At 42.5% G+C, this 22,126-nt stretch overlaps 1 protein-coding gene across 22 annotated transcripts in view; it reads left to right on the forward strand.

Annotated features, from left to right (window-relative positions):
- Positions 1-22,126, forward strand: part of ZBTB20 (zinc finger and BTB domain containing 20) — a 670,053-nt gene that overhangs the window by 621,649 nt on the left and 26,278 nt on the right. For 20 of the 22 annotated variants that reach the window (XM_050957922.1, XM_050957887.1, XM_050957914.1 and 17 more), the window contains 2 exons: positions 412-513; positions 8,936-9,123. In XM_050957922.1, coding sequence (XP_050813879.1) covers positions 449-513; positions 8,936-9,123 — 253 coding nt within the window. In that variant the 5' untranslated portion in view covers positions 412-448. Of the gene's footprint in view, positions 1-411; positions 514-8,935; positions 9,124-22,126 lie in introns of those variants that run through there. The other 2 variants (XM_050957895.1, XM_050957979.1) reach the window with 2 other exon arrangements.

Genomic DNA, 22,126 nt, shown 5'->3' on the forward strand with positions numbered 1-22,126 from the left:
CAGGTCCTTTTCCTTCCTTCACCTGTATTTTAGCTTAGAGGCAGCTCTTTCTGTCTTCTTCTCTGAGCAGAGTTAGATAACACAATGGGGAAAATTCTGGTGCCTTTTCTGCACTACAGCGCCTGCTGGTGCTCAGTGCAGCTACAGTCATAGTAGGCAACCTGCAAGACCAGGAGGGAATTCTATTGTGTGGCAGTTTGCTGCTTGATTCTCCCTATCTTACCTACGCAAAATAGTTTGGATGGTTAGGCCATGGAGACTAGGGACCGGAATCTATCCTCATTTATAGCTGGGGTTGCCTCACTCTGCCATATAGATGTGGAGAATACTGATTAACCTTGTAGCAAATTCTCTCACTCTTGATAAATTATTAACAATTCCCCTGTCTTCTTTCCTTTTGTTTCTTTCCAGTACAGACACAGCCTCTCTCTGTCCCCTGCCCCAATGAATGTCTGCACTAGGGCCAAGGCTTGGAGTGATTTACCTGAAGAGTGACACCATTTGGAAACCACTGTAAGTACATTTTATGTCCTACAAAAGACTTCTTGTTTCAGCAAAAAGGAAACAAAAAACAAAAACAAAAAACACCCGAAAACCTCCAACACCTGGCCATTGCTGGTGAACATGAGCTGAATTTTACATTAAACATTTACCTGGGAAGTAAGTGGTAAAAAACACACCATTAAAAAAGTTGATAAGTATTGGCCTCATGTTGTAGTTCAGCAGTGTTTTGACCTCTGTGCATCTTCTAGCTGTGCACTGCTCTGGTAGGACCCCCTGCCTATTAATGTAGTGTCTTCATGTCTCTCCGTGGAGTTTTGCCATGTTTTTTATTAGATTTCTTTGTCTTTTGTAGAGTTACTAGTCCGATGCGATCAGTGCATATTATTTCTTGTTGCAGTTCCGTGCAATGCAGTTTGGTTTCCCTGCAGCTCATTAAAGTTTTGAGCTGCTCTTGTCAAGTCTCAATGGTTCTCGTAGTTCTGTGTAATTCAGGTTGGGTCTCTGTGTATCACTGTAGTTTTGCAGAAGCTTGATTGGACTCTCTGCTTCTCAGTGAAGCCTCCTGATGTTCTCACTGGGTTTTCTGCCTCTTGTAGTTTCACAGTGTTCTGAAATGATCTCTTACCTGCTGCCCTAGAGGGCATAATCTTATAGTTTTAAACTGTAATGGAAACCAGATCTCTGTTCCTCTTAATATAGTTGTTGGGGTTTTTTTGTTTGTTTGGTTGTTGGATTTTTTTTGCTGTTCTAGTGAAATTGACTTGATTCTCACTTGTAGCTTCCTGCTTCAATGCACAGGTTTTTGTGCCTCACATAGTTTTATCCTGCTCGGGTTGGATCCCAATGCCATTTTGATCAAGCCTCCCTCCCTCCCATTCCAGTTTTGTGTTCTGTTCAGATTTCTCTGTCTCTTGTAACTTTTTATGGTGCTGCTGTCAGAATTCTGTGTATCTTTCCATCTTAGTTTTGTGGTCAGGTATCTGGTCAGACTTCTGTGCTTCTCTCAGGGTGGGTTGGTTGGTTGGTTTCTAACTGAACGTACTCGTATCTCTGTCTTGCATAGTCAGTTTCTAACCAAACATCGCATATTGTCAATGTCACATCTGAAAGAGGGTCAGGACTCACAGTGAGAAGCACTGAGATCAGGAGCGGCATGAGTATCATACATGCAGGCGGGAGATGAATGTGTAGTAAAACACTCAAAAAATATTGCTTAAAAATTCTGAAGAATAGCTTGCTCTCTCTTACATTTTTAAAACAGATGCCTCGATTTATATATATATACTGTGTGCACTAATTATATTAAAGCCAAATTCTGACTCAAAAAGCCGGTGGAATGCTTGCTTGGGTACTACAGATGCTGCTCTCAAGGGACAGTGGCTGGAGGGAGACATTATGCCTCTGTTAGGCGTAATACTTGGAATGTGGAGGACGGAAATTCAGTCAGTAGCAGTCTTTGTTACGTCATTAGCAATCCCCTGGCATTGTCCTCCAAGCACTAGCTGGTATTCCAGGGAGCAGGGCTTGACCATGACCCAGTCCATCCAGACACACTCCTTAGGGCTGCTAGCAGTGCTAACCTATCCTTGACTATGCGGACGGTCACCTGGAGCCACGTGCCCCCCACCTCAGATTTCTGCTAGGGTTTATTTGCTCTGCCTTGAACCCCGCTGCATACCATCAAAACCTTTAAATTGTGCCCCCCTCAACTATCAACAGTTATGTGGCATCTCTGCTTGACCCCTTGTGCTTCGGGAGTGCAAATGGTCTTATTATAATTGCCTCCTTTACAGATGTACTAGGCAAGGCAGGGCTCATTCTAACCTTTTTGTCACCTCCCATTCCCAGTGCATTCACACAGGAGCAATCATAATTTGACCATTAAATAATAATTCAGCTTTGTATTTCTCACTGAAAAGCTTTGCTCTACAGAATGTGGCAGGCACTTGCTCTGTGTTTTCTCTGCTGCCATAGCACCCCAGCTCTGCCCGCAAATAAGTCCCTTCTCTAGAGGCTGGAGAGTTCAGCCTCCACCTTTACCAGCTCACTGCCTCCCCGTGCTAACAGATGCCGATCTGAAGGGCCCTAGGCATCTTGGTTACCTTTGGGCTCACCCCATACCTTGCTCATTTAGTCATTTGATAGTGTGCTGTGCTCTGTGATGGGGCTTAAGGAAGTAACTAGTAGAAACTCATTAAAAAAACCACTCAGCTGCCATGTCTCATATACTAATCCCAGATCATGCCGGAGTGAAGAGAAACCAGGAGAAATTGAATCCTTTTAATAACCTACATCAGTTGAAATGGGCTTGACACGCTTCTAAAAGTGGAGAACCTCAGACACAGAGCATTTGGGTCCATTTCCAGAACTGGGATTCGGGCCGATGTCTGTTTCAAAGGGCCTCAAATGTTCGCTAGCTGACATGTGGGAAATGCTGGCAGCTGAGCAAACTAAATTGCCTGTCTGTGAGGGAGACGAGAATGAGAGGTTTGCTTGTTGTGACTTGTTAATACATCTGGGGGAAATTAATCCCAAACACAGATAATTGTTGTGAGGGAGAAACTTGGGGAGACATAATGTTTGAAAGAGACTGAGGAGGATTGCTGGACAGCAAATTGCATGTGAGTTTGCAATGCAATATGGTAGCAAGAAAAATAAGTACAATTTTGGGTTTGATTGGCATCCTGAAGCAAGGAGATTGGCCTCCCTACCTGTATAGCTCTGAGTCTACCACACCCAATCAGTTCTGATCCATTCTGCCTTTAAAACAGACAGACAAAAAAATCTGTGCTACTCTACATTCAGTGCCTAAAATCATGTTGAAGCTGCGTTATTGTGAGATGTCAAGTTTCTAGACCTTTATGACAGAATACTGCAGTGCTTATATACATAAAAGGGGGGATACTTCGTTACCAAAAAGATATTGGCACTTCGGAGGGATAAGAGGCTGGAGGGACTTGATAACAGTCTGTGGATATTTGAAGAGTATGTAGCCAAGAAAGAAGGGGAAATATTTTAAGTGATGAATATCATGAAACACTTCCCAAGAGTCAGAGGGGTAGCTGTGTTAGTCCGGATCTGTAAAAGCAGCAAAGAATCCTGTGGCACCTTATAGACTAACAGACGTTTTGGAGCATGAGCTTTCGTGGGTAAATACCCACTTCTTCAGATGCATCCGACGAAGTGGGTATTCACCCACAAAAGCTCATGCTCCAAAACGTCTGTTAGTCTATAAGGTGCCGCAGAATTCTTTGCTGCTTTTACTTCCCAAGAGATGTATCTGGCTGTGGAAGAGTCTTCCAAAGGAATTGGGTAGAAGCCTCATTACAAGGGCCATTTAAAAGTAGACTGGATGAAACCATACAAAATGAACTCTAAGGAACAACCCTGCATTGACTAGTTGAGTAAGATAAATAAGTTTTTGCCATGTCTAACTTCTAGGCTTCTATACATCAGGGCTATCTACCATAGTGTCCTTTTCCCCCAGTGTCTTGTCCCTGTTTTCCTTTATATTGAGGGTAAAGATGATGATGATGATGGTGCCTTGAGTGTTTTCAGACTCAGCTTCAATGATTGGAAGAGCTAATACAATAAACCACAACCACATACAGAGAAAGAGCATGGTTCTCCCTGGGGATCAAACCTGGTACCATCCGCACCTGGGGCTTGATTCATAGTCTCATGAAACTGAGTAACTCTGTTAGCTGGGACTAAATAGGCTGTTACTAGAAGGAAACATGATCACATGTACTGAAGTAGTGCATTACACTGAAACCCATAGGAGAAATTATGATGTGCTACTGCCAAGCACTGTAGCCAGCTCAGAGGAAGAATATGGGAAGATGTGCAAACTGTAATGACGTCAGAATATTCTACAGTCACTAAGAGAAGCTGCCCCTGCCACCAAACCCAAACCACAGCCATTGTTGTCTCCTTCTCCCATTGTTTATGCATCTGCCAAATCCAGCTGTTCCATTCCTTTTGACTCAGCCAACCAGCGGTCACATTCTGAAGCTACTGACTGAGATGAGACAGTGCTCCAATTTACCTCCTGGAATAAGGAGATAAGAACATATTGTGTAATGAACAGTTCAGGATTTGCTGCCTGTCCATAGCACTGACTTATAGGAGTCTAAGCTTGGGGATTGAAGAAATGAGGAGAGGACTGTTCATAAGGTCTCAGTACCTGCGCTCCTACATAGGTAGTTTCTGATCAAAGTGAGCGCCAAGCCTTTTTTCTAATAAGTTTTCTCTAAATTCTAAGTTAGCTTTGATGTTTCCCTTACTTGAGCTTCCCTCCTCCTGCTGGTTCCTTCTCATGTGTTTCAGTTACTCAGATACAGGGAAAGCTCTCTGATCAGTAAGAAAGAAGAGGAGTAATGCTGTGAACACTTATTTCCCTGTTGCCAAACAGCATCATTGCCTCCTTTCCCTTTCCACTGAATACATGTAGTAGGGCCACAGCATTCTGATTTGGAATGGTTTCTGTTGTGAGGGCCTCCTGGTATTATACTATCTCCCTTGAGAGCTACGGTAACAAATAAACCCATTCAGAGAGGAAAGAGATTAGAGGTGGGGGAAGAGGATGCTATCCATAATGTCACTGGGGCCACAGCCTATAGTGGACTACATCCATGCTGACTAAATTGGCCTTCAACATTAGTTCTTCAGTTGTAAGGTAACTCCCTTCTCTTCATGTGCCAATATATATTTATGCCTGTATCTGTAATTTTCACTCCATGCATCTGAAGAAGTGAGGTTTTTACCCAGGAAAGCTTATGCCCAAATATATCTGTTAGTCTTTAAGGTACCACCTGACTCCTCGTTGTTTTTTAGCTTATAGTTGAAACATTTTCTAACCTGCCTCTGTTCTTGATTCTGAGTGCTCGTGATGCAAGAGAAGTAGAAATTATTTAGCAATATGGCACTCAAGCTATTTCTTTACTGCAGAATTAACTCAAGTTATCTACACTTGAGTTAACTCCTCTCAGGTTAGCCTAGTCTGAGTGAGAGCAGCCACACTGCAAACTAATGCTTGAGCTGCACAGAGTGGTTGAATTAGCAGCTCAGAGTGCTCGTGTTAGCAGCTGACGAATTGTACTAATATGAGCTGTTGCCTGTACTCCATGACACGTCAGCCAACTCAAGTTAAAACCATCAACACACTCGAGTACGGGGTTTGTGTGTGAGGATGGGACATGCGTTAGGTGCAACACTTGAGTTGTAGCTCGGGTTAACTGCAGTAAAGACAAACCCTTAGATGTTATAAATCTGTTACCAAGGATGGGGATGTTCAGCCACTCCAACCACCCCGGACCCCCAGATCCACTGCTGGCTGAACAAGAGCTGGCATTGCCTGAAAGCTTCACAACAGTGCTGTGAAAGAGATGTGTGTGTGTATGTGTACATGTGCAGAGGGAGAAAGGTACTGGGAATGAGCGGAAGAGGGGAGATATTTCTCTACAAGCCCTAGGAAATATGACAAGAGTTAGCCTGTGATAATGTTTGAAGTGCTCTCGTGGACAAAAGGTATACTTTCCTTACTCAAGTTTCTAAAATACATTGCCGTGTGGCAATAGATTGTGTGGCTAGAGGTAGATTTTAGCGTCAGAATTGGCATCCAGATTTCAAGCATGCTGGAATTGGGGGGGTGGGGCTGAGATGCTCAATTTATCTTTCAGACCTTTCTCTGTGTGAAGCATACTTACAATATTTCAAAACTGTCTGATTTTCATGCCGTTTCCAGTGATGCAGTTCTAGCCTCAGTTATTCTAATACAAATTTAGAGTAACTTAACTGAAGCTAATAGAGTTACTTCAGACTTACTCTGGTGTAAGTAAGATCAGAATTTGGCCCATTATATTTTCAACATATTTGTAATATATGTTGTTCCCTACCATACAGTGTACGGGACGGAGTATTCTCCACTGCACCTAAGCCTCTGATTTTGGGGAGGGCGGCTCCCCCAACATAAAATACACTAAAGCTGCCAGCACCTCTGGGGTTAACAACAAATCTAACTAACTCAATTCACCTAAAACTCCCGTCTAAAACCCTGGACCAGCTTCTTTGGAAACAGAAACATGAGCAGTGGGACGACCAAAATGTTTTTGTGCTTTTCATCCAATTTGGGAGGTCCAAGCAGAACTGACCAGCACAAGACAGGTACCTGCAGCCATGTAGTTTTAACCACTGAACCCGGTCACTCGGGCATTAGGAAACCTGGGGTGGTTGGCCTGGATTCTCCATGCCTCTGTGTGTGTGTGTGCGTGTGTGTGTGCGCGCACGCAGTTTTGCTTTGTGTTTCTTCATGCAGTGTCTGCCTTTTCTTTATTTCTTTTTCTTTTTCACGTTTTCTTTCCTTTTTTCTATTGTTTTACTTTGGGTTTGGGTGCTCGGCTGGGTTTTATTGGGGTGGGGTGGGCTGAGGGCAGGCCGGTTTAACTTTTTTCACTTCAGCTTTCATTTTCCGGCTGAGGAGACACTTCACTGGAGTGTGTAATGTTAACACTTACGGCAAAGAATTTAAAAAAAAAAAAAAAAAAAAAGGAGCTTGGCAGACTTAACCTCTGGCATGGTGACCAGGAGGAAGATTCTAGGGAGGTTTTGTCTCACTGCAATGTAGCCTGGAGCCAGGTGGTGCTCTGCTGCCCTCTGAAGGTGACCAGCTAGAACTGGCAGCCACCAAGGTTTGACAAGAGCTTCCACATGCTATGCCCTCAGATATGCCAGGCTTATATAATTCTTTTATATAACCGGAGACAATGTTCTCAATTAATGGCAAAGTGGCTTTGCTCTCTGTTGCGTGATAGATGCTCTTTCTTTCTTATGTGTATCTCTTTCTCTTCCTCCCCTCCACCCCTTTCTGGTGCTTGGACCCTAGAACAGGTTTGGTAAAATCTGAAAAAAAAATAAAAAGATAGGCAAGAGGCAGGACTATTTCTCAAAGATATGATTTTGCTGTCTTAATGAGCCTGTATCTTTGCAGGACACGTTGAGTGAGGATTTTGGTGGTGGAGATATAGGAGAAATCTGGTTGTGTTGTTTATTTGCATTTACCAGGGCAATAGGCACTTCAGAAGGGGCTGCTGACATAGCAGTCATTCCAGCCATTTAAGGAAATACGCTGATGGATAGTCTACTGTTTGTAGAATGGTTGCTGTGATGTGGGGAAGCTGGATAAAACAACAGGAGAACCCTCCGAGCTTCTGTAACACAAATGGAGGGCTCCCTGGGTGAAAAATAATGCAGAGCCATTGTTGTAGAGAAAACATTTTAAGAAGGTTCCATTCTTCAACAGTTATTTGTGTTTTAAGTGGGCATCATTCTAGGCCTAAGAAGAGCTTTTGAAATCAGGCTTCATTAGTTTGTACCTATGAACAGCAGTAAGTGACACATCCTGCCATCATGGCAGGTAGTACCTGAATTTTTACGTTTACCCCTCGTAACTTTCTGCTCACTTCCATGAGCACTGCACCTGGCTGGATCCAGATATACAGTTATATGTCTGCTGCCCAAAAGTTATAAGTCATTGCTTCTCCAGGACAATGATTTTGCAAACTAAACACTGCAATTAGAGCTCCAGCTGTAACTTACTTCTATAAAGAGGACGGTAGCATTTTCTAGGATTTAAAGCACAGAGCTCTGGGCTTTCTTCCTTTCTGTGACAGACTTGCTGTATGCCCTTGGGCAAATCACTTTCCCTCTTCACGCCTCAGTTTTCCCACCTGTAAAATGAGGATAATAATGCTTACTCACCTCACGTGGGATTTCTGAGACTTCATTCTGGATGTTTCCAAAGTGCTTTGAGGTCCTGGATGGAGTGCACTACAGAAGTATAAATATTAGACTTAGTAATTTTAAGGGAGGTAGAGGAAGCCAGCATGTAGTGTGGCTATTGCTGGATGTGTAAGGCTCTAAATCTTATTGCTTCACCTGTATAAATGACCTCTGCCTCTCTCAATTACCCCCTTTCATCATCCTTGCCCTCTGCACCCATAATCTTCTTCACAAAGCGCCAGCTTATACTTTCACGCTTCTTGAACTGGAAACATCAGTGTTGGTTTGTTTTCCAGATCCATTTGCTATATATTTCTGTATAACTTTCAATTCAGAGTGATGCAGCCTTGATTAATATTTGTCACATGGAGCTCAGACTGTGTAAAGCACTCAGACAGGTTTTAATTTATATGTTGTCAGTTGGGGCAGAATGGGGAGCTTCTGACTTGGTCTATATGCTTTAATGTGGTCTCAGGGCCATTGCATCAGAGTGAAAACAAGGAGCAGCTTGTTTCCAAACAAGAGACATGGAGTCCTCCCTCCTACCTCCTTTTAAGAAGAAAAAAAAGCAAGTTATCTTTAACAGATTCTAAAAATGCCTTCTCCCAAATACGCAGTTAGTCCCTTCAAAGGTTTCTTTGTTTATTTTCAGGAAGAAACCCAAGACAGCTGAAAACCAGAAGGCGTCTGAGGAGAATGAGATTACTCAGACGGGTGCAAGCAGCGCCAAGCCAGGCCTTCCCTGCCTGAACCTTGAAGCTGTTCCGCCTCTGAGCCCAGCCCTCACCCACTCATCACAGTCACCAACAAACCTGCCCGCACACACAGGGTCATCTGATTGTGAGTACACCAATGTACTGTCGAGTTGCTGGGAGCTAGTGAAATACCATTCCACACCGTGGACCGGCTTTCCCAGCCTGATGCGTGTTGTTTCCATAATGTCATCAGCAAGGCCTCATCAGCCTTTCCCTCCTCCCTTTTTTTGTTTCACTTATCTTCAGAATATTTTCCAGGAAGTTTTCTGTGATAAGGTCGTGATTATTCAGTCAGCCTAAGAAAGCTGAGAGAGTTGCACAGATCAGGTATGCAGGACTGGCCCGCATAGCTCCCCATCAGCTCCCTCCCTACCTAGGACTGAGGTTCCTCATCTTCATGTAGCTGTGTTTCTCCTCATCCCCACTTGTTTTCTGACTGCAACCCCAACCCCAACCCCGGCCACAATGGAGGAGAGCAATTAGGGAATGCAAATCTCTAGCAGACCCCGGGATGCAACAGGGCTTCAGGCAAAGAATGCTCTGTGAGATGGACTGGGTTTAGCACGTTGGGGACCTGGAGGACTCAAGGTCCAATGCAACCAGATAGGCCAGACACCTTTGCTGTTGATATGTTTTCAGTGTATTAACTCAAAGATGAGTCAGCACAGATTTCCCGGCCTTTTTAAAATGTTCTTTTCCATTTCATCCAGGACACCAAAAAAAATTTTAAAACCCCAAAAAACCTCAAAACAAGGAAATGAGCAATTGGAACTCGATTTTGAAAAGGCAGAAATACACAGCAGATCTTCAATATATTGAAATTTTACAACCATCCCTTCACTGGGTTATGTCAGCCCTCACATTCATCATTTTTTAAGGGATGTAGTTTACCTCTTTTGGAGTGTTTTTAAGATATTGTAAAATGAGCAAGGGCGGAAAAAAAGTAAGATGAGGAAGCCAGCTTCCAAGAACTCAGAAACCAGATAAACTTTGTGAAGGTCAATACAAAGAAAATCTGGGCATGGCAGTAAAAATACCAAATAAAAAATAAGATATAATTTTCTTTTTTTAATTTAAACAACCTGCCTGAAGGCCAGTCTTGGAAGCAACCAAGTTATTGGGATAATTGCTATCCAAATCACTTCAGCGGCAATTCATTCCTGCCACCTTCTGACTTTATTCATTATGAGCTTCTTCTTGAGATCTCAATTTGAATAGAACCAATAAACAGCATCTGGAGGTTTCCCTAAAGCCGACCCAGTGACCTGGTAAAGAGAAAGAGGCATGAGACAATGGAAAAGGAAGCACCATTCATTTTGGTGCAAAAGAAAATTCTCTTCAAATTTGAGATGCCTGTCACTGGATAAGACTGGGATTTGGGTTTGTTTTGTAAGGTGGTTGAAGCATTAGATCAGTGTACCAGGGTATCTGAATCTATTACAGCAGGTTACATGAGTCCTTATTTATTTTACATGTATTTGGAAAAGAGCTTTGAATGTTATGGACAATATTTTCAAAATCAGATTTGGAACATGCACTCACCACTTTACATGTGCAATTACTTGTTCATGAAAAAACAATAAACATTTACAAGGCGATGTTCCTCAGAGTATCTGGAACCTCTCTACATGGCTCAGCTTAAGAGCAGTTTCCTGAATACAGGTAGCAAATATACCACGACAGCCAGCTGCACCTCATCTTTAAAAGACAAAGACGAAGAAAGTTTAGGCAGTAGTTTGAATGCCAAGGGTGCTGAGGCAAGCAGTTAACAAAAAGTCTGGGCAAAGAGATGTATTATACAATGCTCTCTTAAGGGCTCCATCCTGTGTGGTGCTGTGTGCCATCAGCCCCCACTGAAGTCACATTGACTCTGCCCCGTGTAGAATTGGGTCTTAAATGTTCCTATTCTTGGGCTTAGACATATTACCAGTGAGAGGAAATTCCTGAAGCAAGGACTCTCAATCTAGAATGCATTGCTTCAAGCTCCCATCGCTTTCCCTGCTGGGAGAGATTAGTTTAAGCATTCCAGGCAAATGCAGGTGGAATGGCGGTTCAGAAGGAGAGGTGGTTTCTGAGATAGCTGAGTCCTAGTTCATGTAGGGCTTTGCAGATAGCAGCCAGTACCTTGAATTCCCTTGGAGTTATACCAGACGTTAGAGTTCTAAATACCTCATGGTGTTCATGCAGATTCTGGTGTGCAGAGTGAAGAGTTGTGAAGTGTGAAGAGTTTGGGTGTAAATTGCAGACACAGGCTAAGATCCTCCATTGAAAATCTGGCCCTATATGTTCATAAATACTTACAAGGAAGCAATGAGGCTATTGTCAGATGCTGCACAGATTCCACACACTTTCCTAATCACCAAAAGAGCAAATGGTAATGGTTTGTAGGGGCCAAAACCTAAGGCCATACTCCACTTTCTACTCGGACAAAACTCCCCTTGGCTGTGATGTGTGCAGAGTGAATAAGGACTTCAGAACATGGCCTCATGTGAATAGGTTAGGTTTTCAAAAGTGTAGATAACACTGGAGCTGTTCAAACATCAGTGACTATGTAGACCTATGTTTTGGGAGTGCCAAAAGATAAGAACATTCCGGCAGAAAATTTCAACAAATGCCTAAGGATATAATAAAAATAAAGCTTCATTCAGACTCTGCTAGATATAGATATATCTTAGCAGATGTGTCGAAACTCACAGGAATCCCACAGGAATGGTGCAGCTGAATCTCTTTGTGTCTATTGATAGTTAAAAGCGTTATTCTTAGACATTGGAAGGGCAAAGACGGCCCATCTATGAAGGAATTTGTTACAGATAAGGGAAAGACAACACCTTAGCAAAGAGTTTCCATGGGACTGAGGAGCAGGTTGGATGATTATTGAAAAAAATGGGTGGTATGGGGTTTATGATTTAAGAGGACACAGAAAACGGGGCTGGCCTGAAGGTAAATTGTCGCAGTGAGTGTAAGTCCAAGCAGGAAAGTAAGACAAGATAAAGACGAAACATGGAACAGCAGTAGTAGGTGGAGGGGATGAAGGGATGCAGAGGTCATTTATTTTTAATTGGGAGCCAAGACAGTTCTTGCATATAGAAAGGAATGCACTTTTTAATCTCTGGCGATGGACCCGAACCACAACACTCTGTCCGTATATCCCCACATTTCATGCCTGTCCAGATCCAGATGTGGGCTTCACAGCATTGCAGTCCAGGACAGAAACACTGAACCAGATTCTATTTGCATTTTTCTCTTAGTAAAATCTGACTTTTTTATTTTGATGGCTGTTTGCCTTTTAAACACCATAGGGCCTTTAAGAGAAAGGAAGAGAGAGAGAGAGGCAAATATCCTTCAGGATTCCTAAACTCTACAGAGCACTGAGGTAGTGGGGAAGGAAACACAGGATGGTATTTTTCCTGAGCAATCAATACAAGTCTATATACCTTCCGTGTGACTCAGTGGGGCTGTTTTGCCTAGTGCTATGTTGGGTTCTGTGAAGTTGCAGGTTAGTGGAATGTTGTCCTTTCCAGTTTTTATGTTTTAATTTTTATATGTCCCTCCTCTGGGGTTCTGTAGTAGGAACAAGATGGATGTGTATCCTCCTGGCCCCTTCTCCTGGCCTTCACTGCTGAACTCTCTTATGGACTGCACTGGGACCTTACAGCTCAGCACAGCACAGGGGAGATGCTGGGACACATTGTTAGAATGCACCTCAGGAGGGCCCCTGTCCTGTTCCCATTGAACTCCAGGGGAAAACTCCTGTTGACTTCCTTGGGTGCAGGGTCAGACAGCGTGTTCACATTAAGAGTTATCTCATCTATATTTTTGTTAAACTGCATGTGATATGGAATGGTATTTCAGTTACATAGTCAATGGGTAAATTTTCAAAAGCCCGTAAGTGACTTGGGCTCCTAAGTTCCATTGGTGTTTAAGTCAATGGCATTTAGGATCGTAAGTCATTTAGGTGCATTTGAAAACTTTATGTAATGACCTTAATTGCTAATTCCCTTTTTAAGAGACATTAATGTTAAGTTGATGAAGTGTTATCAGGTCTCATAATATTTGGTGCTTTTCTTAAAGCCCCAGCTCCTGGAGTGAAATGATTACATGGGAATCTCAGCTTTCCTTTTTCAAAAGAAAAAAAAGAGTTTATAGCCCTCGTGGTTGCAGAGAAAAGCTTGAAAAGTGTCCCCAGTGTATCCTAAAGGTTCAGAAGCCAGAAGGCAACGAAAAAGGGCCAGGATTGCATTCATTTATTTATTACTCCCATGATTTTTGGACACTTGGGGTTGGCAGTACTGTGATGCTTTTGTCTGTGAATCACATTACACTCCCCTAGATACATTATAGCTATACACTAATATTTCCCAACTATTTTCCTGACTCTCAAGTGAAATGTGCTGGTCTCTCTAATTCTCAAGGTCACCCATTAGTATCACTCTTCAAAGGTGTGAGTCACCCTGTAATCCCTCAATTACATACTTGTATTAGTAGCTCAGCAATTTTATTCATAGTTCCTTGATGAATGCCATCCATTACAGTTTAATTTCTTAAGATATTCTATTACCCCCTCCTTTATTTATGTATTTATTTACTTACTTATTTCTTTGCTTGTTTGTTTCTTTATTTTATAATGTTCTCCTGGACAGTGCCATCACCTTCCTACCCTGAGATCATTTTCCTTGCCCCATCATTCTCCATGCTGAAAACCAATGCTAAAAAATAACATAGATTGTGAAATTGTTGTATCCTCTTTGATCACCCTACCTTTTTTACGCACCGGTGGCCTACCTAACCCACTAAGTCTTTTCTCTATTTAATTCGTCTGTCCGTGCTATCTAAGGTATTTCTTAGGCATCAGTCATTGCCTTGTGACCTTCTTTCTGATGTATTTAAAGAATTTGTTATTACAGTACTTTCTTTATACCTTCAGCTATTTTTCTTAAAATTTCCTCTTCACTTCTTTAATCTCTGTGTTACATCTTGTCATGTACAGTTTATGCTCTGTTCTATTAGCATCACTTAGGCATGATTTCCATGTTTGGAAGGAAACTTTTTCAGCCTTAATAAACTCTTGTGCCTTTTTACTTAACCATCCTGGTGTTATTCCACTTCCTTTTTCAGTTGTTGCTGTTGTCCTGGGATATGCATATTGATCCTAATAAAGGATTTTTAAGGCCACCTCCCTGCTGATTTTATGGATTTTAATTTCTTATCTTTTCCGTTCAGGCTCTTTCAAACTAATTTCTTCAATTTTCTTAACAATCCTCCTCCTTGAAGTTGCATGTCAGAGCCTACCTTGTGATATGATCCTCCTGCAAGGGCATCAAACTTAATAATATTCTGGTCGCAGCAATTTGATGTCTTAACTACATATATTTCCTGAGCCGCCACCTACTCAGGTGTGTGAAGACTTTTAGTTAAGAGTAGCTCCTTCCTCGTATGCTCCAGAATGAGTTATCGCATACAACAATTATATGTCAGCAATTCCCACACTTTTGAAAGGTGAGTCTCCCATCAAGAAAATGAAAAGTAATCACACCCCTTTCAGCGCTGTCACATGTTGTTAAAGGCCTACTCATCTGAAGGTACACATCCTCCATGCCCCTCCTGGCTAGTCATTTGCACTCCTTCAGGATGTGCAAGCCACACTTTAGGAAACATTGATTTAAGGGATCGAGGAATTATTAACCAGACCATGTCCAGTTACCCAACTACTTTGGGTAACCAAAGATTACAATTATTGGTAGGGTAGATTTTGTTGCCATTCTGTTCTCTCATCACTCCAACTTAGGAACTTTTTGCAAACCTCATTTGGCATTCCAGACTCGCTCTGCATTTCTCTTGCTTTCTCTCCTGAAAGCAGCCTTAGTACCTTGTACCATGATCTCATTCAGTCATTCCAAATAGGGTAGGGCCTGGTCATCAGGGCCGGCTCTAGGTTTTTGCCGCCCCAAGCAAAAAAAATGTTGGCTGCCCCCACCCCCGGCCTGGGCTCCCCCCCCACACACACACCACTGCTGCCCCAGCCCTGGGCTCTACCCCTCCACCTGCATCCCCTGCCGCCCCAGCTCCCTTACTTTTCATTTTAAATTCTAGTGGGATCCACATATCTCCCTTGCTAGGCTTCAGATAGAGAGGGGCACTGTCCATTTAGTCCACCCAGTTCCTTCTTTGAGGGCTGCAGGGTGAGGTCACACCAGTATCCCTAATCCAGTCTGGGGATTTCTTCTGAAGGGGATATCTAGGCCAAAGCCTTCTACTCCTTGGGCACACTTGTTCCCCATTCACAGCGCCACCCCGCTCTAGCAGTGAGCTCTCTATTCACAGCAAGCTGCAGCATGAGATTTCAGCTACTGTACTCCCTCCCCCTCCCTTTCCTGTTGATAAAGGCCAAGGGAATGCTGGGAAATGTAGTTCTTTCCCTGCTCCAAGGCTGCCTCTGTATGCAGGGAACTAACCAAAGAACTACAGCTCCCAAGACCCCCTGTTGGTTCTCAGCTCCCAGGCTGGATCCCTGTGGGCTGCTGCCCCTGCAAATGGGCTGCCCCAAGCATCTGCTTGCTTTGCTGGTGCCTAGAGTCGTCCCTGCTGGTCAGCACCTGAAGGAGAGGAAAAACCCAGGTGCCACTTGAAGAGATATTCTTGACTGAGTAGGGCTTTCACATGGATTGTGCTGCTGGAGATACTAAAACATAAAATTGAGATCCTAGTCATCACAGCCCATAAATGTTTGCAAAGCATTTTCTCATTCTCTAGTGGAAGGCACTAGAGCAGATCGTAGTATTACAGTACATACAATATGCTTTGAACTATTATGGAAGCAAAAATAAGGTATTTGTGACTGAAGGATGCCACCCAAACTTCTGACCGTGTCTTACCAGCCTGCTGTGTGATGAGTGAACACAACTATCTGTTTATGGAAGCATTGTGCATTTGGGTTCCATAGTAATTCAGATATTACTGTTTATATTGGCACCAACAGTGTGTTCAGTGCTCTCTCAGTATTTATGTTTGCTGTGAATGTTTTTGTTGTTTCATGGAGTCATTTATGAGGACAAAATAACATGAGATCTAGTCTTACATTTCCACCATTCAGGAACTGAAATAAACAGTGAGAAGTCTAGATCTCTTGTTAATTCATCACTATGAAAGGTTCCTTGAGGTATTCTCAAAGCCCATGAAACATGTAAAAACAAATACTAGAACCCTCATGCATCCCTAGTTTGTGCACTATGCCTGGCTATGTTAAACACTGAAAAGATCTCTGCATAGGTAGGATACACAGCATACTCTGTACTAGTTAGTGACGTGTGGGGTAATGCTGCTCCGTGAAAGCCCCCAGGAGAGAAGTAGTGTGAGTTAAAAGTAGTCTCCTAAAAGTTATTTTTGAGTTTTAACCAGTGACAATGTAAGTATGGCAATATTGTACATCTATTAAAAATCTTGAAAAGTTCTTTATACTTAGAAGAGAGGGGTGGTAACATGTAGATATTTTTTTGGCCGGGATGGGGGGAAGGGGAGGAGTGTGCTAGAGGAAATAAAAACAAAAAGGGTGACTTCTCCACTCAGATTCATGGATACCTTATGCAACCACATTGAGTTTAATAGGTGTACCTTGTGCTGTGATTCCATTCAGTCATTCTGGAAAAGGTAGGGCCAGGACAGTACATGAATGAGAGAAAACCCCTGCTTAAGGTGATGTTCTTGACTGAGAAGGGTATGGGATGTAACTGAGGGCAGAATTTGACCCACAGGTGATAACTTATCAACTATATTAGTATCCCCTGTTAGTCTCAGTGTATGTATCACACCAATTTTTAAAAACAATTTCAAATGTTTTATTGGAATATTAAAAACTGCAATATCTGCTTATTGCCACAGTTCAATCTAATAACATCAAATAACCCTAAGTGTAGCCTAGGGCTGAATCTGTTTTTATTACTTACATCACACCAAAATTAAACGAGGTGATGTTGGAGATATACCTTTGCTTATGGTTGTACAGGTGTAGCTGTGGACAGAAATTGTTTTAGTAGGCTGTAATGTCCAGAAACAAAATCATGTCTTATGCTGAGTATGTGCCACTATCACTCTGCTCATATGGGCTAGATCATAAGCAGCTGCTGAACAGCCATCCAGAGATGGAAGGATGCACAGAGATTCTTCCTGCATGGGGCTGAACAAAGACCTTTCACAATAGCTGGCTGTGCACTCCTGCTCTCTGATGTTCCTTGTGCGGGAGACAACTCCCTCCTTTCCCTGAAAACTCAACATAAAAAAGCCACAGTCCAACTCTTAAGAGCTCTCTCTCTCTCTCTCTTACGTTATTTCTAGGGTTGGAAAATTTACTGCAGCAGTCAGTCTTACTAGTTAAAAACTAGTTAACAGATCAAGGAGACACCTCAAAAGACTAACCAAACAAAACCAGGCATTATTCTTCAAGTGATATCTCTCTGGGTGCTCCACTGTAGGTGCAGCAATGCCTTTGTGTCTGGAGCCAGAGATCTTCAATAGCCGTGCCCGTCGGACCACACATGCGCAACTCGCCTCTCTTGTGCTGTGTGCGGGACGTATATATAGCGCTGTGTGGTCCAGCCACCCTCAGTTACTTCTCTGTCACCTGAGGTCTGATGGTAGCTTCTGTCCTAGGATGACCAGATAGCAAGTATGAAAAATTGGGATGGGGTGGAGGGTAATAGGAGCCTATATAAGAAAAAGACCCAAAAATCGGAACTGTCCCTATAAAATTGGGACATCCAGTCACCCTATTCTGTCCAGACAGAAACTCCTTTCCCACTTCTGGCTCAGGTTTTCACAAGCTGCTTCCCCACTCCAAGTTATTGCAATCAGACGCTGTGTCTGTAGATAAAACAAATTCCACACACTACTTCCCTATAAAGGCTCCCTTTCCTTCACAGACTGCTAAAAATACTCCCTATAGAGGGTTTCTGGGCTGAGCAAAAACCTTCTAAACATAATTATCTTAAGGGGTTTTAATCTATATTTTCCTTTTAACCAAAGCCCACAGGCTTTTAGCTTTACTGTATTTAACCACGCTCAAACTGATACACTTCCTCCCAGTCTTGGGAAAAGGTAATTGATACAGGGGCAAATCCAGAGACGCTTAAGGGTAACAGTTACCATTTTGGGGAGACAGTCATCAGTGCAGCAGTGCCAATTATTACATTCACTCCCCTCCTAAGGACTGTTTCCATTGGCGGTGTAAATCCCTGCAGTCAAATGCAGAGAAAAGAGCAAGAAGAGCCAACACTCATCTTTCTTATGGGGCTTCAATCTCAGGGGCACTTTGAAGGTTTGGTCAAAGTCCATTGAAGCTAATGAAAACATTCCCAGTGACTTCATCGGGCTTTGAATAAGGACCTTAAAGAAGAAAGATACATCACCAGTGAAGCCCACATTTTCCTGGAAGCAAATTCCTCCCTTCTCCAGTAAACATCCCTCCATTTTAAACTTGAAGGAAAAACCCTCAAAGACACAGTAACTTCATGGGCATTGTTGGCTCCATCTCATTTGTTCAGTAGATGATACACTGTAACAAGTACAGCATATCCTATGAGTAATACAAATTGGCTCTGTGAGGAAAATACTAGCAATAGAGAACACCCAGATTTTAGTCAAACAGCCTTAAACCCATAGCAGATAAATGAAATCTGGGCCAAATTTGGATTTGGTGTAAGCAGTCTCACTCCTGTATCTTTGGGAACATGTGAGCACAGCAGAAACAGTTTTCACTGAGACATTAAAAAGTTCAAGTAATAAAGACAGTAGCGGTAGTAGTAGCTTGATTTCTCATCTGAGGAAATGGTGCCATCGTGTGGCCATTTTGTTTTGTTTGTTTCCAGTTAAGGGAGGGCACTTTTATAAACTGTTTTCTTCTACTTTTTTTTTTTTTTTTAATACGCTGGGGTTGGAGGGTAGTGTAAATCCACGTAACCCCAGTGAAGTAAATGATTTTTACCAGCTAAGGGTCTGGCCTTGGGATTTTTTTGATTTATCATCTGATTCCCTGCTGTTTTCTGTCCAGTTTGCTATCAGTCTTGGAGACAAAAATCAGCAAACCCTGCACAGGACTGAGAGAAGGGAAGTAAGTGTGTGCGTGGTGTGTGATTTAAAACCAGAAAACAGATTACCTTAGTTTATAAAAAATTGAAAGGATACAAATGACTATAGGAATAATGCCTTCTGCTCTGTGCCTCCTTGTTGATATGAAGGGCCCTAACCATAGTAGTGCTAATCCAGTTCCACTGTGGAAGGATGCAGGAAGGAATCAGGAACCATGTTCCAAGGTATACACCCAAGGCAGAGGCAACTTTCAGTGGTAGATGGGAGGAGAGGTTAGGTACATTGCATGTGTTTTTAAAGCATTCCTCTAAATTGCAAGGAACTGTAAAGGTTCAGGATGCTGCTTGCAGGCAGGATGCTGTGTTAGATGAACCTTTCATCTCTTCTACTCTCCCTATGTTCCAAAAGTACATGTCTGAAGAGAAAATGTGAGAGCTAAATCCTATTTCTTGTAACAGGAATAAATCTTTTAACTTAAAAATAGTTGGGCATGTCATTGGCAGTTAGAAACCTATGGTCACCAAGATACTGTGAAAGGAAACTGCTACTTATAACCAGTGCATTGCAATTATAAGTAGGCTGCTGAGTGTCAGGAGACATGGGTGGGGATCAAGGCATTGAAAAAGTATAGGAAGAAAACTCAGTGACTTCAAGCCTGGAGAACAAAACTCTAAAGGAATCAGAGGAGCTAATACCTGGCCTGTTTCTGATGCCTTTCATCCAAGGAATTCCAAACAATTTGTAATGCTTGCATCTCTTCTGTAGGTTAGGGCCAGTAGTATTATCCCCATTTTACAGATGAGGAAACTGAGGCACAAGAGAGTGAAAGACACACACCACAACATTTCTCAAAGCTGGAGTAAACAAGCAGTGGGCAAGCAGAATCCTCCTCCCATCCTGCAGGCAGAGCATGGGGTAGAACCATGGTGGCTGCTCCTCCAGCCCAGGGGGTGATACAGAGGCTGCCATCTCCAGCATGGGTGTTTGTGCTTGCTGTAGGTAGGACATTCAAATCCTGGGCACCACTCAGTTTTATTTGAGGAAGATCTGTATTTAGTCTTTGTTTAGATGCCAAATGGATTCCTTATAATTGGGCAAACGAGCAGGGAATTGTGCAGGACAGTTTACGCAGGAAAGGAGAAGAATGTGTGTTGCATAAATTAAAAATAAAAATCTTTTCAACTGAGATTTCAAGACAGAGATAGGAAATCAATGGGAAGTGCAAATTCTTGCTCATTTGCCAGACACCTGGAGAGGTTCTACATTTTTTATTCCATGTTGTTTTCTTCCTCTCAGATAGATTTAGTTATTGGGCTAGAAAATCCAAAAATGTTTGGTGGATTTTAGCACACAGTCCTTTCTTACACAGAGTACATTACTGACATGTTAATGGTTGTTATGCTAGTAAAAATACAGTACTTCCTGTTAGATGTAGACTGCTACATATTCTGATTCTAGCAACAATCTGGTAGGATTAAAGGCAATTTGTGTAGTGTCATCTGGTGTTTGTTTTAGACAGATACTATACAAAGAGATACTGATTTTCAAGATGTTCAAGCAGATGATAAGGCGAAAACTCCAGTAAACCTTTAAAGCAACAGAAAGCCGGGGTGTTCTTGGTCAGCTCTCCTGCAGAGTTTGCAAATGTTCCTCCATCCTCCCACATCTCCCTACCAGCATTTCCCCTTAAAGTCCCCTTTCAAGGAGGCCACACGGTCATAAGGACCAACCTGAGCAGGATAGACTTCTGAGCATTTTGATTTGAAAACAGATCATTCCCTTGAGCTACAGAAAGTTCGCCCACTAGTCCTGGCTTCAGGAGGTAGGATCCTGCTATAGGCCAGGAATATAAAAGCACTGAACTGCATTATTCCAGTCGTATTTTGGTATAATTCCATTGAAATCAATGGAAGGTAAAACAGTGGTGAATCAGGCCCACAACCTGTTAAATGGAAAGGAAAAGTAGTTCCCTTTTCTCTTTGACCTGTTCTTTATCATGTGGGTTTGTCATATATTCTCAGCCAGAATCTAGGGGTTGACTACAAACCTTTTGGTGAAATTTTATGAAAATATATTAGCATTCCATTCTAGGTCCTTTCCAGCTCAGGAAATTCAAAATATTTAGGAAATTGACTGGCTCGTCCTCAAAACATAGGACTTACTAAGGTGACCGGGCAGCAAGTGTGAAAAATTGGGATAGGGTGGGGAGTAATAGGCACCTATATAAGAAAAAGCCCCAAATATTGGGATTGTCCCTATAAAATCGGGACATCTGATCACCCTAGGACTTACCAACATGTTCGTGTGTTTTCATGTGAATGCTGAACTTCAGCTGAACCAAATGTCAAATTTATGCAAATCTTGAAGTTTTTACTACAAAATAAAGTTCCTTTTCATTCAGAAGTGGGTTTGCTTTTTAATGAAAACCTATAAAATTTCCAGGGGGGGGGGCAGCATTAGACAATTTTTTTAATATAAAATGAAGAAATCTTCAGATCTTGAGGATTTCTATGGCTATTTCGCGCAGTCCTAGTGAGAATGTGGTTCCCATCTCAGAAGGTTAATTTGGGGAAAAATGATAGGAAACATTCACTAAATCTCCAGTGTATTTCAGTCTAGATTTTAGAACATCAGGACTGCAGGTATAATGTGCCACTGTCTTCTGAGTGAAAGCAGGAGTGCTGAAATGAATCAAGCAAAGCGTCCTAAGTGGTACTCAACCTGCTGCACCCCTGTCTGCTCTAAATGCAACACCGAAGAAGCACAGTGATGACTTGTTGAATCAGCAAAGAGAAAGTGCTTGAAATAACTGCAGCAGCAATAGCAGATGCACAATCATCCCTCTGTAAATCAGAAATCAGGATTAGTGGCCTCCCACAATTGCTTTGAAGAGTCAGAAGATTGTGTAGCTCCAGCATTTGTGGAGCAGTTTTATAGAACCAGAAATTACAGGTTTCCAACGATGCTTGTAGGGAAGCAGAGGGTTGCAACAATAGTGGGCTAGGAGGAGC

Source organism: Gopherus flavomarginatus, chromosome 1 (genome assembly GCF_025201925.1).
Source record: "Gopherus flavomarginatus isolate rGopFla2 chromosome 1, rGopFla2.mat.asm, whole genome shotgun sequence".
Lineage (NCBI taxonomy): Eukaryota > Metazoa > Chordata > Testudines > Testudinidae > Gopherus > Gopherus flavomarginatus.